Source organism: Scleropages formosus, chromosome 6 (assembly GCF_900964775.1).
Source record: "Scleropages formosus chromosome 6, fSclFor1.1, whole genome shotgun sequence".
NCBI classification, from domain to species: Eukaryota; Metazoa; Chordata; class Actinopteri; order Osteoglossiformes; family Osteoglossidae; genus Scleropages; species Scleropages formosus.
Window position 1 is genome coordinate 33,677,673 of NC_041811.1, and position 22,961 is coordinate 33,700,633.

Here is a 22,961-nt window from a genome sequence, read left to right on the forward strand (position 1 = left end):
CTACTGCACTTCATTCACAGTTTACACTAATGATGTAAAATACTGTTTTGAGAAGACAGTTTTTTGTTGGTTGATGTTGGTATGGATGTATGAAACAGGTTAGTAGCAAGTGCTCCACCTAAGTGAAATACATATGCAGAGTGAAGTGCACCCATGAATGACCAACAGATCTGTGTTTGTGACAGTGGGGCTCAGAGGTGTCAGAGCTGTAAGATCTGTGAGCGTTTCCTGATTCAGTCACTGTTGTTTTAACTAGACCTAGAGGTTAATGTGACACTTGATCTGCTGTCATTTTCCAGACCAGGCGATTATCTGCTTCAGTGGACAAGGGCTCTCATTATTTCTCTTTCTCATCTGTTACTGGGATTAGGTGTTTGTGTTTTCTGTGATATGTGGGTGAGACTAAACATTTTCCTATCCTTTTGCCTTGAGGGCATGTCATATGGCAATGGAAATGAACCCATGGATAAGGTTTGGAATCTTGAGCTGCATTAAAGTGTTTAGTGGCTAGGGGAATAGTAATTGCATGCAGATAGAAATCTTTTTTTTTTTTTTGAAGAACAACAACAAGATTGGACGATCACCTTGACATGGTGTTGCGCCTTGTGTGTTTCTATGAACCTCTGAGCTATGTTGTCTGGAGCCTGAGTCTCCTGGTTGGGCTTCCCAAATATTTTGCAAGGGTGTTTCTGGGAACAATTTGCAGACAACTGAGTGTGAGATTGATTCAACTCCCACCCCCAAGAAGATGTCTGCTTTATCCTGAATAAGGTTGGTGGCATTGAGTCTGAATGAACTATGTTCAACTCCTCAATCACGAGTGCAGCTACTAAAAGCTGTAGTCTGAGGACAGCTAGTGTCTCCCACAGTGGCACCCCCAGAAATAGCAGTGCTGAGGGAAGCTGTTGAAGAAAGAGGTGTTCTGGGAAATGTTCTTTGGGGATTTAGTTAAGAGGTACCAACAGGGGTGCAGCAAAAGCACTCAGCCATTGGAGGAGTTTGGAAAGGCTGTGGAGAAAGACTGTCAGAGGGCCTCAAAGTTGTTTGGCAACGCATATAGCACCTTAAGAGGGGAAGGGTTGACCCTGCCAAGGCTCTACTAAGCAGAGGTAAAGAAGCGCTGACTGCTTCTGGGGAGATTGTTGAGCAATGGGAGGAGGATTTTGAGGAACTCCTTAATCCATTGAACATGCCCACCTGTTAGGAGGCAGTATTTGGTGCCTCAGGTGGGTTAGACTCCATCACAGTTCCTGATTAGTGTGGTGTGATGCCTCCATGGCAGTAAAGCTGCAGGGGTGGATAAGATTTGACCACAGATGTTAAAAGCATTATACAGGGTGACTTGGGGCTTAGGAATGCAGCTCTGCTTTTTGTGGATAATGATGTCCCTCATCTGACTGGGATCTTTGGCGTACAATTAATATTTTTGCTGCTCAGTATGAAGCAGCTGGTATGAGAATCAGCACCTCCACATCTGAGGTCATAATTCTCTTGTGAAAAATGAGTTCTCTGCAGATGAGGGGGAAGCAACTGCCATCTGTGGATGAGCTTAAGTATCTTGGTCTTGTTCATAAGCGATGTAAGAAGGGAGCAGGAAATTGAAAGACAGATTGGTGCATGGGATTCGTGATGGAAACAACTATCCTGAACAAGTTTTGGGAAAGAAGCCTTGCTGTAAAATGCTACCCCTTGCTGTTATTTCCGTTAGTTAACTTTATTTACCTGGTTTAAAAAAAAAAAATAGCTCTTGAATGAGTTTGGATGGTCAAATGCGTTATTCATGGTTGAATTGTTGATGATCATGCGCTGCAGGGAAATGGAAGCAGTGAATATTTTTAAGTGCTCTTTGGTGTTTGGAATTGCAAAGCTCCACCATGGAAGATACGAAGATGAAACGCGGTCCATGGAATTATGTATTTCATGTCAGTAAACAGTTCTTTAGCGCTAATTTTTGAAGATTATGTGAATGTATTTATTCGTATTTTTGTTGATGCTACATTTGAGCTTTTTCTGAATAAGGTCATCTTTAAATCAGTGTGTGTGGTGACTTAGAAAAATTGCTGACCTGATGATCAATAAAAATGAGTTCTGTTTTTAGTGAGCCTTGTTCTTTGAGAGGTAATACAGAAAATAAATGTATAATTAAAACTTGAGTGAAAATTATTTACCTTTTGAGTATGATGAATATTTAATCAAAATGTTTGTTTTAAGGAATGTGTAAGGAAATCTCCATCACCCTGTAGTACCCCAACCACAGATGGGAATATGTGTCCAGTGTGAGCTCCAGAGCTTCAGTACATTTTACTGGACCACAGCAAGAGTCTTTCTATTTCTCTCGCCTGTGTCAATGCTGATCTCGCAGCAGGGTATCCTCGGGTGTCACTTTTTACAAGTGCTTTGTGTAATTTGACTAGGGACTTAGGATCCTTCCTTGTCTCCCCTCCCAGAAGGAGGGCTTTCGTTCCTGGTCTGAGGTGTGCGCAATACTGTGATTAAAGCAAGATTCCTGTGAGCAAAATTTTACTTAATTTTTATTAGGGTTGCTATTTTCCTCCTGAGTGATCATTGTTAATTGGGTAATTAGCAATGTAGATGAGAATGATCTAAAGGACAAATTAGGCTGTTAATTAGATGATTAGCAATGTAGATGAGACATGAAGGAGATAAAAAGTTGTTTGGCAAGAACTGTGGGGGGTTGCAGTGTGAAATCCGTGTCACAGGGGGCAAAGGGCAAAATATTTACACTATCTCTATAAAAAAAAAAAAGTACTTCTTCTGGTAATATGTAAGGTTTAAATCCCTGTCCGTTCCTAATTGGTCTACCCCTGCCATGAAACCCCTTTTAAGACAAACTCTCATAACTGGGATACATAATTACCACTTACTTTCAGTGCTAAAATGCTTCATTTCATTCTACAGCCCGTAAAAGTGAGACCCATGTATGCTGAAGGGTCATCAGATCCCATTAAAATGGTTACAAATACATCAGTGGTGAACACTTATAACACAACAAAGCACTTGCCCTTCATTAATTACTCTAATACTTTATAGCTTTTTTTTTTTTACTATATGCCTGTATACCTGTACTTGCTTGGTCAGCTGTTTCCAAGTTACATTCAGTATGCTCATGCATGTTACATACATGTGACATTGAGTATTCCTATGCATTTATTCAACCTTCAGTGCAAAAAGATCAGAATAGTGATGGGACAGCTGGTAGTGTAGTGGATAGAGCTGCAGCTTTTGGACCCAAAGGTTGCAGGTTTGAGTCCTGCCTCTAGCTTTAGTACATTTGAGCAAGGTGCTTACCCTAAATTACACAGCTGTATAAATAGGTAAATAACTGTAGGTAGCTTAACATAAATTGCTTTGGAGAAAAGCATCAGCTAAATGAATACATGTAAAGATAATCCAAATGTATGAAAACAATGCAAATGCATTCAGATTCACTGAACAACCTGCCATGGTATCTCATAGCACAACCTACCTTGGTTTGATCCCCCCTCAATCAATGTAAAGTTTGCATGTTCTCCCTGTGTTTGCATGGATTTCCTCCCAAAGATGTCTTTTGGGTGAACTGGTGACTCTAAATTGCCAGATGGATGGGTGAATAACTAGGGAGTTTATTTTATCTAGTGTTGTGAATCACATTGAGTAATGGTGTCAGCCAAATACTAGTTGTTAATCACTGTAATTTGCTTTGGCAAAAAGCATCTTGTAACTGAATAAATGTAAATGTCTTGGATGTGAAATCCAAACTCTGTCCTCGAAAGAAAGAAAATGCCATGTAAGAAAGAAATGCCACGTAAGTCAAAGTAGAGGCATTAAGTGGATTTGGACCATAAGGTCGTGGGTTTGAATGCCATCTCCAGCTGTAGTACCTTTGAATAAGGTACTTAACCCTAATTTTCTCCAGTAAAATTACCCAGCTGTATAAATGGGTAAATAATTGTATCTTAGCACTGTAAGTTGTTCTGGACAAAAGTGTCAGCTAAATGAATGTACAGTAAATGTAAGTCAGCAGAATTCTCTGAGGGTGGGGCAATTTTAGTTTTCCTTTGAAGCATTTTTGTGTCACCATCACAGTTAAACATTAATCAAAAGTATAGGTTATTCAAAAGTTAACTGATGGCATACTGCAAAAAACAGATTTGTGGGAAATGGGCTGCTTCTACTTTTGGGAGGAGTCTTAGCTAAATTAGTAAAAGCTAATGGGTAAAATTAAAAAAAAAAAAAAACTTTCTTTGGAAGAAATTATCAGCTACAAATCACAATAAGAGTAATAGAAAAATTCTTTTAAAAAAAAAATCTGGTTTTCATATCATAATGTAGATAATTTTCTGCAGAACTTGAACAAACTTCAAAAGAGGGATTTGTGGAGATCAGTTACTCTAACATAAGAGACATGAGCTCCTCCTCCTGCTTTGCAGAAATTGTGGTGATTCTGAAAAAAAGATTAGTGATACTAATGCCTTTGGCTGCATGAGAATTAAAAGATGCAGCTGAGTTAGGGGGTGTCCAACCTTACCTCTTTGAACAGCTGCTGTTCCTTAGAGCGCCTTATAACATCAACATTACACACTGAACAACCTACTCAGCAGTGTTTTGTGGACAGAAGCTTGATGTTCCAGGAGATGAAGGTCTGAACTCATTCCTGCAGAAGCTTGTGAAATCAGCGGTGATTTAGTTGCTAATGTTACTCTGCTTTGTCTTTTATCACCTGCTACATTCATGGTTATACCACAGGTAAAAGCGGTGGAGAAGAGACATTGGTCTGAAATAGGGAGGATCAACCTGTACGCAAGACCTGCGTTTAATTTGGCAGAGTCTCGGTAGTTTTATTTCCTAATTAATTGTGGCTGTTTTTTTAATGGCCACATTGTAAACTTTTGGATGCCCTGTCAAAGCAGTGTCGCAAAATTAGTGTGGAAATCTGTGGCTGTTGGACGTTAATCGTCAAGGGAGGCGACAGCAAATTGCCTGTAGCGTGGCAGAGACCTTGCGTGAAGTTACTCCGAGTCCGCGGTGTGGACTTGTCTGCACTCTGGAAGGCTGTGGGGAGCTGAAATTAAGGCTGCTCAAGCTCGTTGAAGATTAATAAAACATAAGCCTGGGGCCTGCATTGGAATGATGTCTCAAATGTTCAGTCTCAGTACTTCACTCATCAAAAGTCGCTTAAATGGTGCCTCTGACCGAATATTCCCTAGGGTTATTTCCAAGAAGTCGTGGACCTCCTGTAGAGAAAATAACACTCCGACTAAGTACACATATAAATATTTAAAAATTCCTAAGCAGGGAAATTTTGGGAATGGTAAGTGGTTTGTGACTTACGCCCTTCCTTCATCAAATGGGGATAATTCCCGTTAGGTGAGTTCCTGTTGGGTGGGGATTGAATTAGCATTATTTATTATGGGGGAAATGGTACCTTGCCAGAAATGGATTTCACCTAAAAATTGTTTAAAATCCAAAACTTTTTTTTTTTTTTTGCAGGACGGTGAGAGCATCGACCTATTTAATAATATTTATAACAAAAATTCTTAAATCTAGCTTGTCTTGTGATGTTGTACTTCAGTTTGTTCCTTCCTTATTGAAGAATGCTTATCCGGTGCAGGGTCGTGGTTGTCTGGAGTCTATCCCACACTCTGCAAAGCGCACGGACACTGCTGTTGGTGCTGCTGTGTAACGTTACAAATGTTTGACACTAGATGGTCTTCAGTTGATCATTGAATTGATAGATTGTCTTTATTTATGCTACCGTAGGGTTATCTGTGTTATTAAAGCTGTTTCAGATGATGGTGGAGCTCGTGGCCACAATATGTGTACACAGCACAGTGTTGCCATGAGACAAAAGGGCACCTTCCTCACCGTAGTGTTTTTGGGGAATTCTGTACGTGAAATTGAGTGCACATGTGTGGTTGTACTGGCTGTGTTTAGGATCAACCAAAGCACATTTATGGAAGTATAATGACTGAGTAATGGAAAAAGTGTCAAACTGAATTTATAAGCTAGTATATGTAAAATGTATACATTTTTTACAAACTGTTCCAGTGAGTTTTAATTGTACGGAACTCCGTTATGTGAGGGATGGGTGTACAGCATTATATATGTACATATCCTGTTCTTGAGTGAGAGGAGTTACCTGTGCTGATTCTTTTGTAGAATTTTCTTTATCTGTTAATTTACTCCAGCATTTCTCTCTCAAGTGATGATTAATGGCAACTCTGCTTTCAGTGATGTGGACAATGAACCACTTGAGGTTCGCAGCGTTTGATAGCTGTATAGTATACTCAGCATGATGTGATGGCGCATTATTTGCCTTTTTCGATTAGCACTAATGTTTGGCATTGAATTGCATTACAAATAATTTAAAGACAAAATGCAGTTTTCACAGCATCACTTTTATTTCCTGATAACTTTTCCCACTTGCTGATCCATCTGCGCACTATTTCATTCTCATGAGTGTTTTTTTGGTTGAATCCATAGTTCAGTAACGTCACTTAATGTCAAGAGGCTTGTTTATCCTCAGTCACTGCCAATGTTATGGCAACGGCTTGTGCATCATGGTCTGCGAAGCGCTTTCCCGAGTGGACGCCAACTGATTGATAGATTGATGAATCCTTTGAGATCGGGGTTCTGCACAACCCTCCGTTTCTGTCTAATAGTGTGAGGGTGTGAAAGAGGCCTACTTATATGAGAAGCACTCTCATATTCTCATATTCTCTTACATTCTATGTTGAGCAGAACCCCTTCTCACGGACAGAAAGGCACTACAGAATACTATTTGCACTGACATAATGCTGAGGGGTACTCTTCTTTGTACTTCTGTTTTTTTGGATGTTTCCTCCATTCAGGTAAAAAACCTATCAGTTTCCTGCATGTTTCAGTTTGTCAGCATCCCCAGTACTAGAGAAATGGTTGACCTGTTGTTTACTGATTGACCCTTTCCTTTGTGCTCTTTTGCTTATAGACCAGTGGCTGCAGGCCTCAATTCTCCAGCTAAGACCAACTCCATGGAAAAAAAGCTTCAGATTAAAAGCAAAGAATTACAAGAAACCCAAGACAAATGTCACAAGGTATTCTGCACTGCATTACACGGATTGTTGCCATGGTTCTGGCGGGGGGTGACTTATACCACATTACGGCTATAACGGGCTTCATTTTATTCCAACGTTTCATAGCGATTATGGGCTCAATGCGCCACTTTCTGTGTGCAGCTATGCTCCCTATTCTGGGGGTGTCTGCCGCTAATCCACTCGGCCTCTAACAAAGGGCTGACTGCCTTCGGAATCATCTGTTTCTAGAGCAAATTTCATTTGGAGATTCTGATCACATGCATTTTGTTCAGCTGGCTCCTTTTCAGCGTTGCCCTTGGGCTGTTCTCCTCTGAAGTAAATCAAGAGTAACATTTCCTACCGTGCAACAGATTAAATGTGAAGGTTTATCAGGCATTATGTTTTAAATTGATAGTGATCGTAAAGATTTTGAAGGTGGTACATCATAGCATTCATTTTGGTCCCGCTAGGTTTTCAAAACATATACGTCTCTGTGCTGATGTCTTTTTAAAAGGGTTTGTTGTATTTTTTGGCAGATGGAGCAAGAACTCTCCCGATTCCAGCGTAAGATGTCAGACCTCGAGTCTGTGCTCCAGCAGAAGGATGTGGAGCTCAAGGCATCGGAGACCCAGAGGAGTATCCTGGAGCAAGACCTCGCCACTTATATCACAGAATGCAGCGTGAGTGCTCCTGTCCCGCATGAGTCCCCAACCAGTCTGCAAATGAAAGACCTTGTGCTTTGGGGCATTTGGCCAGTGAAATGATTTATTTCAGTCAAAATTTGAATTTGAAGTTTGGATCTGATTAGGCACATAATTTTTTTTTTCTACTTAAGTAACTGTTGAGATATGAGTTTTATATTATAATAGTTTTAAATAGTATTTTTAAATGTCATTTATGCTAAGGCAGGAACAATTTTAGAGGGCAAAATGCAGTGTGAAGAAATGGCGTTGTCTGTCCCTACTGCTCACACATTCCAAAGCAAGCAACAGTGACTCTTGTGGATATGGCGTGGCACCTGTGTTGTTTTTGTGCTTGCTTTGCAGAGCCTCAAGCGCAGTCTGGAGCAGGCCCGCGTGGAGGTGTCGCAGGAAGACGACAAAGCCCTGCAGCTGCTGCATGACATTCGGGAGCAGAGCAACAAGTTACAGGAGATTAAAGAACAGGTTAGTACCCTGACTCCTGCAAAGGCCACTTCCCCACTGCACTTCCCCTTGTTTTTTTAACTTTTGAACCAGTCCTCTAGTTGATGTTATGGTGAAAGTTGAGTGTCTGAACAATGGTCTGTTTTCAGGTTTCTGTGACACTGTACAGCACTGTGCAGAAGTCTTAGGCACTTAGATGTTTCACAAAAATATTTGTTTTCGACGGTTATTTAATGTCTTCTGCATTAGTGTCAGTGGGAAAGAGCATATTTTAGATTTCCATGCATTCCTTTTGCAAAAAGTTACAGTATTACAGTAAGGGTTTTGTATGTCGTTAAAGAAGGAGAGTAAAATGGCATTATACCACTTTCCAAATAGAGAACTTGAAGTCTTTGTATGGCACACTGATTAACTGAAGCAGAAACAGCTGTATAGAGGCAATAAAACTGGGTGAGGGACAATCATGCTGAAAATGAGCAGTTTTGTCAGATGTGGCAGTTTAACTCTCAGATCTTACACCACGGCAAGAGTGAGTATAGCAACAAGAAGCAAGGTGGTCATCCTCGGGACAAGCAGTCATTGACAATGGATGGTTACTGAGCTTTGTAGGAAGTTTATTAATTAAGAGCATTATTTTGGAATCATTCCCACTTTACAGCTTCCCCCGCCCCCCCAGTGCCTAAAACTTTTGCACAGTGCTGTATCCTTGTAGCTGTGGCCCTGTTCCCTCTTCTCACTGCTTGAACTCATTATTGTCCACGCACTGATTTCTTGGCGACAATGCCTTAGATCAGTATCTGCGACCTTGGGCACGAAAATGTCTGCCAAACACACGTCAGCACTTACCCCTTTCCCATTTAAAGTTGCAAGGGTTTCCTCTCATTTGCACTGTAGAGATGAAATGGACAGCTTTCATAAATCATATTTATTATATAACATTTGTGAGGTTCTTGTGCAGGTCACTCTGTCTGCCATTTTTGCTTCTCCAGTGCCTGTTTGTGACTTTATGAAACTATTAAACTGCTGTGGGATAACAGGAAGGGAAGATTCTCTCAAACAGAATCACTATGGTAAAATACAGTGATATCCTGAGACATGTGCATTCCTGTAATGAATATTTGACTTCACAAGGAGCTCCATTTAATGCCCCTACTTCAACTTACACTTCTTTGTGTTTATGAGGACCAGTTTAGGGTTTAGCACACCATCCGACAGCTGAGCAGTGCAACATATTTACTTATTCATTTAGCAGATGCTTTTCTCCAAAGCGACTTTCAGTGATCATGTAATAGTATTTGTTACTTTTATCCAAACCTATATTGTCAGATACTCTCCTCTGAACACCGTACAATCATTCACCAATCAATACACCAAAGCAATGTAACACACACACAGACACACGCTATTGGCTATTTAGTGACTAGTTCACTCAATGGTCCTTTGTATATTACATGTAATGACTATTAAAGAGCTGAACGAGCACATGTAAACAACCATACAGTACTGTAGGGTAATTAATGAAGGGAAACTACCATGTTAAAATAGTTGTGTTATAATAACTGTTAACTTTTGAAGTAATTGTGCCCATTTATAGTATTTTGCGATATTGTGGCATACTTGGGTGTCACGTTTGAGGCTTGGGGACACAAAAATTCTTACCGCTCAAACTAGTGGTAATCACGTCTTGGATTTATGAGAATTCGCCATACAAAGGGTTTTTTCTGGATTGGGCTACCTTTGTAAGATGTGGAAAGGCTCTAGTATAAGAAATTATTCCTAGTGTAGCTTTAGCCTACAGTAACCCTCAGGTTTTAATTTCTCCCATCCATCCTCATACTTGCCCATGCAACTGGCCTGGGTGAGCTGTCCAGTTCGCGGTGTCACTTCTCTGCACTTCCAGATTAATGTGGCTGAATTAATGGAGGGAAGCAACAACATTATATTCTTTCAATTATTTAACATGAAAGCTTTTGTACTTGCTGGAAACCCTTTTCATATATACAGTCATGCGCCGTTTAATGGCCTTTCGTTTAACGACTGACCGCATATACAACGGTGGTCCCATAAGATTATAATGGAGCCGAAAAATTCTTTGTGACTTGCGACGTCGTAGCCATCGTAGCGCAACGTGCTACTCACGTGTTCATGGTGGTGATGGTGTAAACAAACCTGCCCTACCAGTTATAGAGAAGTATAGCACATACAATCGTGTATAGTACATAGTACTTGATAATGATAATGATCCTTTGGATTTGAAGATTTCTTACATGAGGGAATGTACCGCTGAATGATCTCAGTGGTCCTCCAACTGGATTGTGATTTTTCTGGTAGCTGCTGTTGCCACGGCAATTTACAGGGAATGTAGATGTTTTTCACTTCACAGACAAGGTTGGAGATACCAAAGTGTTGCCTGGAAAACCTGATAAGCCTGTCATTCACAATCACGTCTCACCTATGTAGTTATCACTTGTGGAGAGCTGTCTGCTTAGGATTATCCAGTGAAGGGAGGGTCAAGAGACAGCCTTGCTCTTCACTCTTCTGTAGGGGATAGAACCTTGACTTTTCAATGGTGAATGCATGAAACAAACCATTACAGTGTAAGCCTGTTAGCAAAGCATTACTGGGACCCCAGGGAGCATCACTTTAAAGACAAGGGGGATTATGTTGAAATGTGGTAGCTTCCTATTCAGTCTTGAATCATCTGTGACATTTTTTGATGTTGCTCCATAATGACTGTAGAAATGCCTTCAGTCATCTATGATTTTGCATTAAGGAAACTTGTGAGGACACACCCCATTGTGCCCACTAGTGAGCATACCTTTGGCCCCTCTCTACGAATAGAGAATTTAGCTGTGGGCCTCATGCTTTAATAAGCAAAGGAATTATGGTTGATTTGGGATGGGCTCTGTTGGGTGAAACTCAACAGGTGACTTGTGCTTCTGTATGTGTAGGAATTTAAAAGCAAATGTTTGATCACCTCTTTATCTGGAATTATGCAACTCTGAATGATTAAATGCTCCTTATTTCAACTGGCTGGATTGATATCAGTTTTTTCCCCAGGATCTTTTAACTTCCACTCAGTTTTCTTCAGTCTTCTCTTCCTTGAGCTTCAGCTTTCTTACCCTTTCCGTTTCTCTATCCTTCGAAGCATGTTGGAAATCAATCTGTGGTATTCTACAGAGATGTTAGAGACCCCTTTTTTGTGGACACTACACCATTTGCTTTTGGTTTTCAGCTGTGCTGAAAGTGGTTACCTGAAGAAAGTGTGGAAGGAATTATGATTAATATACTTTAATCCTAACCACTCAGTGTTGTGGTGACAGGGAACTGAACTCTAGAAGTCCATTTGCCTCAGGGTTATTATTTTGTGCCTTTTATTGTTTTAAACCTTAGCATGTTCTTTACTCTTACATATGAATAACCTTTGTTTTAGTTGATATTTTATCTACAAAAGTTACATGATAATGTTCAGCTGTTTATAATGCAATATATACATTTTAAACAATTCCCCCAAAAAAGGCTTCTAACAACTTTTGCTGTTTTGCAAAATTTGTGTAATTTGTTATTTTTTTAAGAATCTAATGCAGTGAATCAGTCAAGAATAGCTCCCCTAGAGATGCTGCAGAATGACTTGACTTGTGGTGAAGGTTTCACCCTGCTATACAATACTTTCATGCCGTCATTAGGTGGAAATCATGAGTGCAGTGGCCACGTCCATTGTGCCTGTCTAGATTAGTGTAGGACTGGAGTTCTCAACAAGTACTTAAACACAACTGTGCTCAGTTTGTTGTCTTGTTTATGGTTCCTATCATTGTAAAACCTCATGTGAAGAAGAAAGGATATTCCCCAGTGAAACTGAGACAGGGATACAGCAGTATATGCCTCATAACCGATCAAATCCCTGTCTGGTCCTATAGGAGTACCAAGCCCAGCTGGAGGAAATGCAAGTGACGATTCGGCAGCTGGAAGAGGACCTGTCTGCTGCCCGTCGCCGTAGCGACCTGTATGAAGCGGAGCTGAGGGAATCCCGTCAGATCAGTGAGGAGCTGAAGAGGAAGGCTGCTGACTACCCACTGAGGATACAGAAGGTGGGTCCCGTTGGCAGGACAGGGAATGGTGGGAGGTTGGCAGAGCAAGGGCTTTATGGGTCTCTTTTTTTTTTTTTTTTTTTGGAATGCACACTTGTACTATAGGCATTGTTGTTTAGTTGACACACATTCAGAAATGAAACATGTGCTGCAAAAATAGTGATGATTGACAAATCTGACAATGAGTTTGAATTTGCTGATATCTTGGTATTCAGAAACCCTGAGCCGGTCAGTTTGGTGACTAGCTGCCAGAGTACACAATGCATGCTGTGTTTTATATGGCTATTTGGGGTGATAACTAATTTGGGGCGGCACGGTGGCACAGCGAGTAGCTCTGCTGTCGCACAGCGCCTGGGTGGTGTGAGAGGACATGGGTTCAGTCCCTGCTCAGTCTGTGTGGAGTTTGCATGTTCTCCCCATGTCTGTGTGGGTTTCCTCCCACAGTCCAAAGACATGCTGTTTGGGTTCACCCATAGTGTGTGAGTAACAGAGAGTGTGTTCCACTGATGTATGAATGAGTGACCCAGTGTAAGTAGTGTATCCAGCAGTGTCAGTCACTGCAGTGAATAAGGTGTGTGGGCTGATAACACTACATAGAGTTTATTGGAGGTTGCTTTGGAGAAAAGCGTCTGCTAAATAAATAAATGTAAACTGGTCTGTCATGTCTTTTCCTATGTCCTGCAGGCAAAGGAGCAGGGGAAGGCTGAAGTCGAGGAGCTCCTTACCAAACTGGAGAAGGTGAGAGATGCTGCCTGGTTTCTACAGAAGCTCCAAAGGCATGCTGCCAATAGCAAGAGCTCACTTCTTTTACTGGCCAACTGCATTGCCCACTCACCACAACATCTGTAATCAAGACTGTGGCTTTCCCAACCACAGCTTGTAATTAATTTTCTATGCCTTTCTGCATGTGACCTTTATTTTTCATAGTAAAGCACTTTCCATTCCCACAAGTTTTGGTAATTAGATGAAGTTCATTCACATTTGATGGATGTTTCACAGACGATATTTATAGTTTTGTCCCAGGTGTTTTGCTGAGTGGGAATCTGTAACAAAGTAGTGTAAGTGTGATGTGCTCTAGTTCGATGCGCTCAAGTATTTCAGATGAGTACCCTGACACCAGTTTCCATGCATGGAGCAAAGTGGTTGTTCAAGGCTGAAAGTGAGCAGTTTGTTTCTTGGCTGTATTTATTATGTTTTATTACTGGGTGTTTCAGACCAATGCAGAGCAGCAAGCAAAAATTCAAGAGCTCCAGGACAAATTAACCAAGGTAACTCACTCATGTTATTCAAATGAAATCATACATTATGACTGGGCATAGAAGAATTAATTTCAGACCAGACTGAAAAGATAAAAAATGGAGTGAAATAAAAAAATCTCAGTAATCTGATTTGGAGACAGATAGAGAGAGCCGAGCAGGCGCAGGTTTTATTTGTTATGGGAGCTATGTGGGTGGCTGTACAGGGGGAGTCCTCTTCACATGTGCTTTCATGACGGCCAGGCGGTGAAGGCCAGCTCAGAGGCCACCGAGCTCCTGCAGAACATCCGACAAGCCAAGGAGCGGCTGGAACGTGAGCTGGAACGGCTCCGCAGCAAGGGAGACTCTAGCGACACCCTTCGCAGGCGCCTGCGGGAGACTGAGGTACCCCATAGCTTTCTTGCTACCCTGCGTGCTGCGTAGGTATCACTACAAATCAACACAGGTGGTTCTAGGTGTGCCTGTTAATCTAGTGAGGGGTGTTTGTCCCCCAGTAAGTGTCATGGCTGCTTAGAGAACGTCATAGTGGTGTGTGTGTCGTGTAAGCTACTCAATTCTAGTCATCCTGTACACTTACTCTAAAAGAGCACAAAGTCACACTGAGTTAGTCAGACCACACAATCCTGAATGGCTGAAAGACCACGGTGTACTGACTGCAGAGCCAAGCATTCACATCCAACACAGCGTAGACTATAAACTTAGGCTATAAACAGCTGTGAAACAGCTTTAAGTCTCTTGTAGTTTATTTTACCTCTGGTATGAACCGAATTGTTGTAAACCATGGATCCATCGTAAAGAGAATTGTATTCAATGGTAAATGTTTCCAAAAACAGTAATTTCTGCAAATGTGTGTGTACAGGAAGGTAGGAAGACCTTGGAGAACCAGGTGAAGAGGCTGGAAATGGTGGAACGAAGGGAAAACAAGCTCAAAGATGACATCCAGACCAAATCCCAGCAGATCCAGCAGATGGCTGATAAGATCCTGGTGAGAGGTCGTAGATAAGGCTGTCTAAGCTTCCTGCAGCTCCTGCTTCGCTCTTTCAGACCACCTGCCTCTCTCCCCTTGCTCATTTACACTCTCCCCTGACACTCATACAGGACCAAGTCACACCTCTGTACACACAACAGACTCTCAGCTTCTACACATCCGGACATGCTGAAAACTGTTGCAATTGTTAAACACAAAGACAGTGTTTTCCTCCACAAGGTCGAGGCACAAACCTCTCAGCATGAGCAGCCATTGTGTCCATCTCACCATGAACACTCAGCTCTTCAAAGCAAGTCTAATGATCCTACAGATGTTTTTTTTCTTAACTCACAATGCAATAGTTTGCAGGCATATCAAAATAGATACTGTTTGCTGTGGGTTGTGTACTGAGCTGTCTGATGATCGACCTGTGGTTCATAACTGTAGGAACTGGAGGAAAACCTGAGGGAGACCCAGGCTACTGCCCAGCGAATGGAGGCACACCTGGTACAGAAAGAGAGGATGTATGAGGACAAGATCAAGGTAAGGGGGTTTCTTCTGTAGTGGCCCACATCTATCTGTTTATATTCTCTTTCAAATACACACTCACAGAAACAGGACTTGGCCCCTGCTTTAGTATTAACATTAAGGACAAGCGGTTTCAGTCTGTGTCTGTGTGTGTGTACTTTAGAGTCTTCTGAAGTCCATTCAATTTAGGTTTGCATCTTATGAAGAAGCCAAAGTTTAAAATGCTGTTCCATGGGGAAAAAAATGAGTGACGTGTTCATTAATGTATACCATTGAGATTTAATCTGTACTTTTCTTCATCTGTTTACAGATCTTAAAATTTATTCAGCGCTTGTGCCTGAATTGAAAATGCTGCACAAATGTTCAGGGAGTTGCTCACTTGAGCCTTCAAGAAGAGCATTATGTCACTTAATACTACTTAATTGTATTTTTAATGTAATGTAGTGTAATAAGGTTGCATCATCTGAGGGCTACATAGGTTCTGCTATGTGTTTAGTCACCAACTGTTTGCAAAATAAACAAGACTGATGATCACACGCAGGCTGAAACCGCTTGTCCTGAGCAGGGTCATGGTGAACAGGAGCCTAACCCAGCAACACAGGGCGCAAGGCTGGAGGGGGAGGGGACACACCCAGGACAGAACGCCAGTCCGTTGCAAGGCACCCCATGCAGGACTCAAACCCTAGACAGCCAGATAGCGGGACCCGGCCAAGCCCACTGCGCCACCACACCCTCAAGAATGATAACGAAATTTATAACTATTTGTTTACAAGATACTTTGTTTTAAGAACGCTAACACTCCATGAAAAATGAATAGAGCAGTAAAGCAGGAAAAAACCTTGACAAAGCAAATGGTTGGAAAATTCAGTGGTTTTCTGAGTCATTAGAAAAAAAAACTCTTCTTTAGACACTGCCTGGGTTACTAAGACGAAGTGTGTGTATGTTGTTTTGAGGCAAAAGGACGCCCATTCCTTCCTGTCCCTCTCAGGTTCTGGAAGCCCAAATGAAGGCTGACATGGCTGAAAAGGAAATTCTGGAGTCAAAACGGGCCAAGCATGAGGAGGAGGTTCAGGAGAAGTGCAAGCTCATCAGCGAACAGAAAGCAGTGAGTAGTAGCTCAGCTCAGTCTGACCCTGCTCTCCTACTCTGGACCTGTGACAGAGCCCTGAGAAGTTTAATGGATCTTCTAGACAAAAATACATGTTGTCTATGAATATTTGAAGTTTTAATTAAGATTAATGCCAAATGTTGTTTTGAATGATTTCGATGTTTTTGCTTCAGCAATTCAATCTAAATTGGTTTGAGGCTAAAGTTGTTGTAGCAAAGGCAAGTTTGTCCTTATGCTGTAATCTCACGTCATTGCCCAAGAGAAGCCAGGATTAGACTATTATCTGGTTAACAGGGGAGACTTGAGCTGCGTAATGGGACTAACTAAATGAAACTTAATTGTCTGAAACACCAGTTAATCTTGGTTCTTTGGAAAGACCTTCTGGGAACTGTAATCCAGAAATTGCAAACTCAGTGATACAGGTTAATGCATGGAGTCAAGTAGGCCAGAGGGATTCAGCTGAAGAGAGCGCACCCCTGCTCTCATTTCCTCCCAGTGTACCTTGTGCTAGGCAGTTATCATTGGTATGGTTTCCTTAAAGACGATCAATGCCATGGATTCCAAGATGAAGAGCCTGGAACAACGCATTGCCGAGCTGTCTGAGGCTAATAAGCTAGCAGCCAACAGCAGCATCTACACCCAGAAGAACATGTGAGTGTCAGTGTGACCCTAGTCCTTCCTTTGCTACCCAGAAGTCACACATTCATATTTAAATACATTCTTATTGGAGAGACTAAAAATTTCAGTATTGACATTTCCTTCTTACATATATTCATTTCTGTCAGTTTACCTTGTGCGTGACCTCTGTTCCCCTCCACTGATTATACTGTTTTCCCACAGACTGCAGTGGGATGGAGATAATTAGGAGCTACTGTGGCATTGGAGTTAATGCTTGCGCTGCTTTTGTTGAAATGCCTGGCAGCCCATGGAAATTTAATGGCTAAAAGTATGATCATATTAAATATCATTAAATAGCTGTGTTGCTCGGACTGCAGTTTCGCTATGAAAGGCAGAAGTTGCTGTCATGTCTGAAATTCCAATTAGCAAAAGAATCTCTACTTTTAGGCACAAAACAATACTGGAGGCAAGAAGTTTCACACAAATTAAGTGCTGTTCATCAGTATAGCAGTTATTGTCACCGTTTACTCCTGTGAATTATTAAAATTTGGCACGGTCTGTTAACAAGTAGTTTCTTTCCCTTTTTGAATCTTATTTATAGTGCAAGCGTTGCAGTTGTGTTTCCGATGGATGTCTCAGGTATAGATTACAGCCATACCTAATCCTAGCAACCTCCCTAATGGTATGATCTTGCCCTCTCTTCCCTCCAGGAAAGCCCAGGAGGAGATGATTTCAGAACTGAGGCAGCAGAAGTTCTACCTTGAGTCACAGGCAGGCAAGCTGGAAGCACAGAATGCCAAGCTAGAGGAACATCTGGAGAAGATGAGCCAGCAGGAACAGAGCAAGAAGACACGCTTGATGGAGCTGGAAACCAGGATCAGAGAGGTAGGAGACAACTGTGTGTTCATATTCAGTTTCTAAATTGAAGAGTCTTGTTAGAAAATGCCTCTGGAGGATGGTAGTAGTTATAAAAAAGTGACAAAAGGAAATCCTGCTTGGTGTGAGCTTTCTTGTCTACTTTCAGATGGGCCTAGAGCATGAGGAACAGAAGCTGGAGATCAAGAGGCAGGTGGCAGAGCTGACGTTGTCTCTGCAGGAGCGTGAGTCTCAGATCAGTGGGCTGCAGGCAGCACGTAATGCCCTGGAGAGCCAACTGCAGCAAGCCAAGACAGAGCTAGAAGAGACCACTGCTGAGGCTGAGGAGGAGATCACTGCACTCAGGGTAAGGGCTGACACCAGAGCTCTGCTAGAGATACCCACACTGAGGCTGTGCAGATACTTGGCATATGTACCACTTTTCTTACACCTTGCTGAAAAATATATACTTACAGAATGTGCTTAAATCAGTCTCTTTGTTGTAGGCTCATAGAGATGAGATTCAGCGCAAATTTGATGCTCTGAGAGACAGCTGCTCAGTACGTATTGACCTTTTCATTTGGAGGATCCAAAGAACTTGATATTACAACGGTGTCTCAAGCCAAGAGTTGGACCTATGTCTGGTTTTCTATCAGGTGATTACTGATCTCGAGGAACAGCTGACGCAGCTGAGCCAGGAGAATGCAGAGCTGAACCGCCAAAACTTCTACTTGTCCAAGCAACTGGACGAGGCAACAGAAGAGCGAGAGGACCGTCTGCAGCTGAGCCAGGAAGTGGACCGGCTACGCAGGGAGGTAGCTGACCGGGAGATGCACTTGAATAACCAGAAACAGGTATTGCACCTATTTCTGACCAGGAGCAAGTACATGTTGTGACTCAGCATTATAATGTATTGCAATATAAAATGGAGTCGCATGCAAAGTAAACGATTAATGTAATTATTATAGAAGTTATATATAGCTCCTGAAGCGCTTTTGAAACTGGAAGGCATATAAAGATTAGACTGAGTGAAACAGGAACCGGACTATTGATTATAGCCCATAAAAAGGTCCCGGATTTCTAAAGATCTGGCTTCAAGCCTTGGCCTATTGAGTCAATATGGCTCATTACTTTCCCCAGAACATGGAGACCCTGAAGACCACATGTACCATGCTGGAGGAGCAGGTGCTGGAGCTGGAGACACTCAATGATGAGCTACTGGAGAAGGAGCGGCAGTGGGAGGCATGGCGTGGCGCCCTAGAGGATGAGAAGAACCAGGCGGAGAGGAGGGCCCGAGACCTTCAAAGGATGTTGGACAATGAGAAGCAGAATAGGTGCGAAGCACGTGCATTGATTATCACACACATTTCCTCTAACCCTAAGCATGTGTGCAGCTGCATCAGTGAAATCTGAAAACTTATGAACATGCAGTCACAGTAAGTACTGTGTACTGGTGGGAAGTACTGTTACTTTTACTCAGTTACTTGTACTGTTTTTTTTTTTTTAACAGAAATTGTGCTTCTCTGGGTAAATTTTGACATCAATAGTTTCAGTTTGCTTTCAGTGAAGTACATTTTTAAAGAAAAAATGTTTTAAAAAAAAAAAAATTTTTTTTTTCCATTTAGTTTTAGCAGGAAAAATAATTTAATCAAGCTGTCGTTACCCTGAACCATAACACATTCTGTGGCTATCACAAAGTATTGACAGTCATCAGTTAGTCATTTTCATAGTGAACCATTAAAAATATGACTTCTGTCAGCTGATTTGTTTTGTTGATTTCATTGGCCAAGCTTGCTCACAGTGTGTCCAGTCAGACTTTAGTGATGACCAATCAGAGGTAGAGTTGAGTTTCATCCCGCCTTGATTGACAGCCAGTTTGATCCCAAAGGAGTGAATGCGGATAAATACATTTACTACGTTAAGAATGTGTTAGTTTTTGTATTCTGAGAATGAAATGGTGTTCATTTTTTCATGTTAATGTTTGTAAACAAACTATCAAAGTTCTAAAAGTTAAATGTTTGAAAATAACTTTAAAAAAAAAAAAAATACTGAGGTTTAAAAAAAATGAATAATTGACATACACACGTTCATTAACTGCTTTTCCTTTTGAAGGTTGTGGTGGTATGGAGCCTGGAATTGTTGGGTGCTAGATTAGGAGCTATAAACCCTGCAGGGGACACCAGTCCATCGCTGGGCACACACACACGGGCACACACACACACACACGGGCACACACACATACACTCACTGTCTACCCACTCTACTCCCCCGGGCACATGGCAAGTGTATAACAAAAGCACTGCAGCCACATCAGAGAAAGCTGTGAACTGGTCACTGTGCCAGGTTCATCTTGTTAAAGACTCACGTTTGCCCAAGATGTGCGATGCCTGTGTTTCTACAGACTGCGTGCAGATCAGCGCAGTTCCGAGTCACGCCAAGCTGTGGAGCTGGCAGTCCGAGAACACAAGGCAGAGATTGTGGCCCTACAGCAGGCTCTGAAGGAGCAGAAGCTGAAAGCAGAGAGCCTTTCTGACACGGTGAATACGCAGTGTGGTATTCCATAATGGAATTCTTATGTGCAATGAGCCCTGCCATAAAGGTGTGCTAACTGTTCTTAATTCAACAGCTGAACGACTTGGAGAAGAAGCATGCCATGCTGGAAATGAATGCTCGCAGCCTGCAGCAGAAGCTGGAGACAGAGCGGGAGCTGAAACAGAGGCTTATGGACGAGGTGTGAGAGGACACTGTACACTGACACACGTACAAAAATATACATAACGTTATATCACTTTAAACGGCAGATACCAAATATATAGTAAAAAAAAAAGTGACTAACAATTCACACAGTTGTTAAATTGTAACACAGCTTGTTAAATAGTTTAGTTAATCTGTGGCCAGTTCATTAAAGTGAGTTTTGTATCCTGTGTTTTACTTATCTGGTCAAATTCATCTCTGCGTTACTTTCCATCTACAGCAAAACAAGCTGCAGCAACAGATGGACATTCAGAAAACGCACATATTCCGCCTGACACAGGGTCTACAGGATGCCCTGGACCAGACCGACCTGCTGAAGACTGAACGGACGGACCTTGAGTACCAGCTAGAGAACATTCAGGTATGGACTGGTCCTGGGTTTTTGTCTGCTCATCTCTGTAGCACCTTGCACAAAAATATTAAAGTCCTTTTAATTTCCAACTCAGGTGTACTGTTAATTCTGTTCTCTTTTTACTTTTCCAAATTGACTGAATTGCCATTTATAACATGAGTGGACGACAACATGGGGGACTGAACAAATAACCCTGGCTCCTACTCAGTTTAAAATCCATTAGTGGATCTGAGCCCTTTAGAACAACCTTGGGAAATGATGGCTCTCCAGTAACTGAACAAGTCATTATCACAGTGAATAGCAGAATCTTCTTTTATTACAGTCAGACCTTGTTATGATGATGTAACCCCTAGGGTTTAGTGTTGTCTTTGTTGAGTTCCTTTAAAATGGCTGTCCAGTAGATCTCCATTACCCTGTCACCTCAATTTATAAGAGTAATGCATTTGTGGAAACTGCTCATAATTCATATTCTTGTAAATTGGTGGTGAAACTAAAGAAAAGGTTTCCGTTATCCCAAAGGAATGGGCAGATGTTCCAGGAGTTGTGTAACACTGTGAAGTGACAAACAAAATAACTTCCCCCAAAGAGCAGAAATGTAACCAACGTAGGAACATGTATTTCTAGAGTTGGGGTCGGAGGGCAGTGCAGTCACTGATAGGAGCGCTCTCAGGTGTCCTCACTTGTAATGTTTGCCTGATGTACCTCTCCTTGCACTCACTTTTGGGAAATCATGTATTGATTATATATTGAAACCTGGTGTGTGAATAATCAAGTTTTTAGTTGAGAACTCACTGAAATCAATTGTAATCGCTACAAAAATTAACAAAAATCATAGGAATAATGTGCTTATTGAATTTTTAAGAAAAAATCAAAAGTGCAGTATAATTTAAAATATCAAATATGAAATGCACTGTATAAATTAAATGCCTAGCACTAATCTCAAGACTTTTGAAAATGGATATGCACAGGAGGGGTTGGTCACATAGCCATTTTCTAACATGATGGCTTCAACTGTGGCTCCTCTCAAGGGATCCATAACTTCAATATTTTTTTCTCATCTACATTGATTTTGAGTAGCCAGACTTGACATGTCTTGTTACAAGGATGACAAGGACCCCCCCTTTCTTCCCTCCACCATCACATGTTCAGAAAGATCACTTGTTCAGATGAAGATTTGGTAACATGGACAAAAGAGATATTTGGCCAAATGAGTCCTCTTTGTGGTATGAAAGGGATGTCCGTCCCAATGAGGTGAAGAAGTTAAGTTAAGCTCCCAAAGCTGGATGACTCGGAGCTTGCCAATGCTGAATTAAAGAAACTTTCACCTTTTCTTGCTGCTATTGAAGCCAAACCTACCAATTTCACTTATTGCATGAATAGCTTTAAAAATCACATTGTTGATGTTGAATTTAGGATCTTCTTTTGGAGGGTTGAGCAGAATTACAAGCTGAATCAGTGGGTGTCCTGGAGCAAAAAAAATTGAATTGCTAAGTGCGACTGGACAAAGTGGAATTTAAAAAGCACCTCAGCAATGGAGAAAGTTGTGGGCTTACCTGAGAATGCTGCAGGAAATACTGCTCTCAAATGATTTCTGCAGGATGAATATGGTTTATGGGTGAAACTGCCAGTTGATTTTGCTCCACTTGAGTTAGATTTCCACTACTGATACCCCGGCTAGACTTCCGAACTGAATACCAGACCGAGGAGTGTTCTACAGTTTGTGTGTCTCTCTGACAAAGAATACATTTAAAAAGCCACAGCGACATGACTTAGATTCATGTCTCCAATAGTACTCCAGTTTGCCTGGTTGATATCTTAAGATGAAACAAATTTGATGAGATCACTGTATCTTCTATGGAATGCAAAATCTGAGATGTTAGATCTAACAACCGACATGTTTAGAACAAAGTGAAGATTTGCCTGCTTGACTGCCTGGCAGCCACCAATACTTTTTTGCTAGCAAGGACATGAGCGTGGTTCATATAAGTGTTTGTAAGAACTAAACTTCTTTCAGTTATATTTCTTTCCAGATTTTTTGATATATGCATTTTACTGTCTTGCTGTGCTTCTTATTTTTTGGGGGGGGTTCTAATTTTGTCTTCGTTGGGTTCTAGTGTGATGGTGCAGCTGGGGATGTTTAATGTTTGGAGTCATGTAAGAGCCCTGCCAGGCAACTTGAAATAAAGTTGTGTCTGACAGGTTCCCTGTGGAAAAGAGGGGATTGGGGGCTGTTGCCAG

The 22,961-nt window shown here is 41.6% G+C and overlaps 1 protein-coding gene across 2 annotated transcripts in view; it reads left to right on the plus strand.

Annotated features, from left to right (window-relative positions):
* cita (citron rho-interacting serine/threonine kinase a) overlaps positions 1–22,961 on the plus strand; it is a 57,922-nt gene that overhangs the window by 17,813 nt on the left and 17,148 nt on the right. For both annotated transcript variants that reach the window (XM_018748088.2, XM_029253139.1), the window contains exons 11-29: positions 6,968–7,073; positions 7,589–7,732; positions 8,099–8,218; positions 12,115–12,285; positions 12,970–13,023; positions 13,500–13,553; positions 13,785–13,925; positions 14,401–14,526; positions 14,956–15,051; positions 16,025–16,141; positions 16,686–16,795; positions 17,473–17,647; positions 17,787–17,984; positions 18,124–18,177; positions 18,274–18,471; positions 18,758–18,951; positions 20,019–20,154; positions 20,244–20,348; positions 20,592–20,732. In XM_018748088.2, coding sequence (XP_018603604.2) covers positions 6,968–7,073; positions 7,589–7,732; positions 8,099–8,218; positions 12,115–12,285; positions 12,970–13,023; positions 13,500–13,553; positions 13,785–13,925; positions 14,401–14,526; positions 14,956–15,051; positions 16,025–16,141; positions 16,686–16,795; positions 17,473–17,647; positions 17,787–17,984; positions 18,124–18,177; positions 18,274–18,471; positions 18,758–18,951; positions 20,019–20,154; positions 20,244–20,348; positions 20,592–20,732 — 2,440 coding nt within the window. The remainder of the gene's footprint in view (positions 1–6,967; positions 7,074–7,588; positions 7,733–8,098; positions 8,219–12,114; positions 12,286–12,969; positions 13,024–13,499; positions 13,554–13,784; positions 13,926–14,400; positions 14,527–14,955; positions 15,052–16,024; positions 16,142–16,685; positions 16,796–17,472; positions 17,648–17,786; positions 17,985–18,123; positions 18,178–18,273; positions 18,472–18,757; positions 18,952–20,018; positions 20,155–20,243; positions 20,349–20,591; positions 20,733–22,961) is intronic.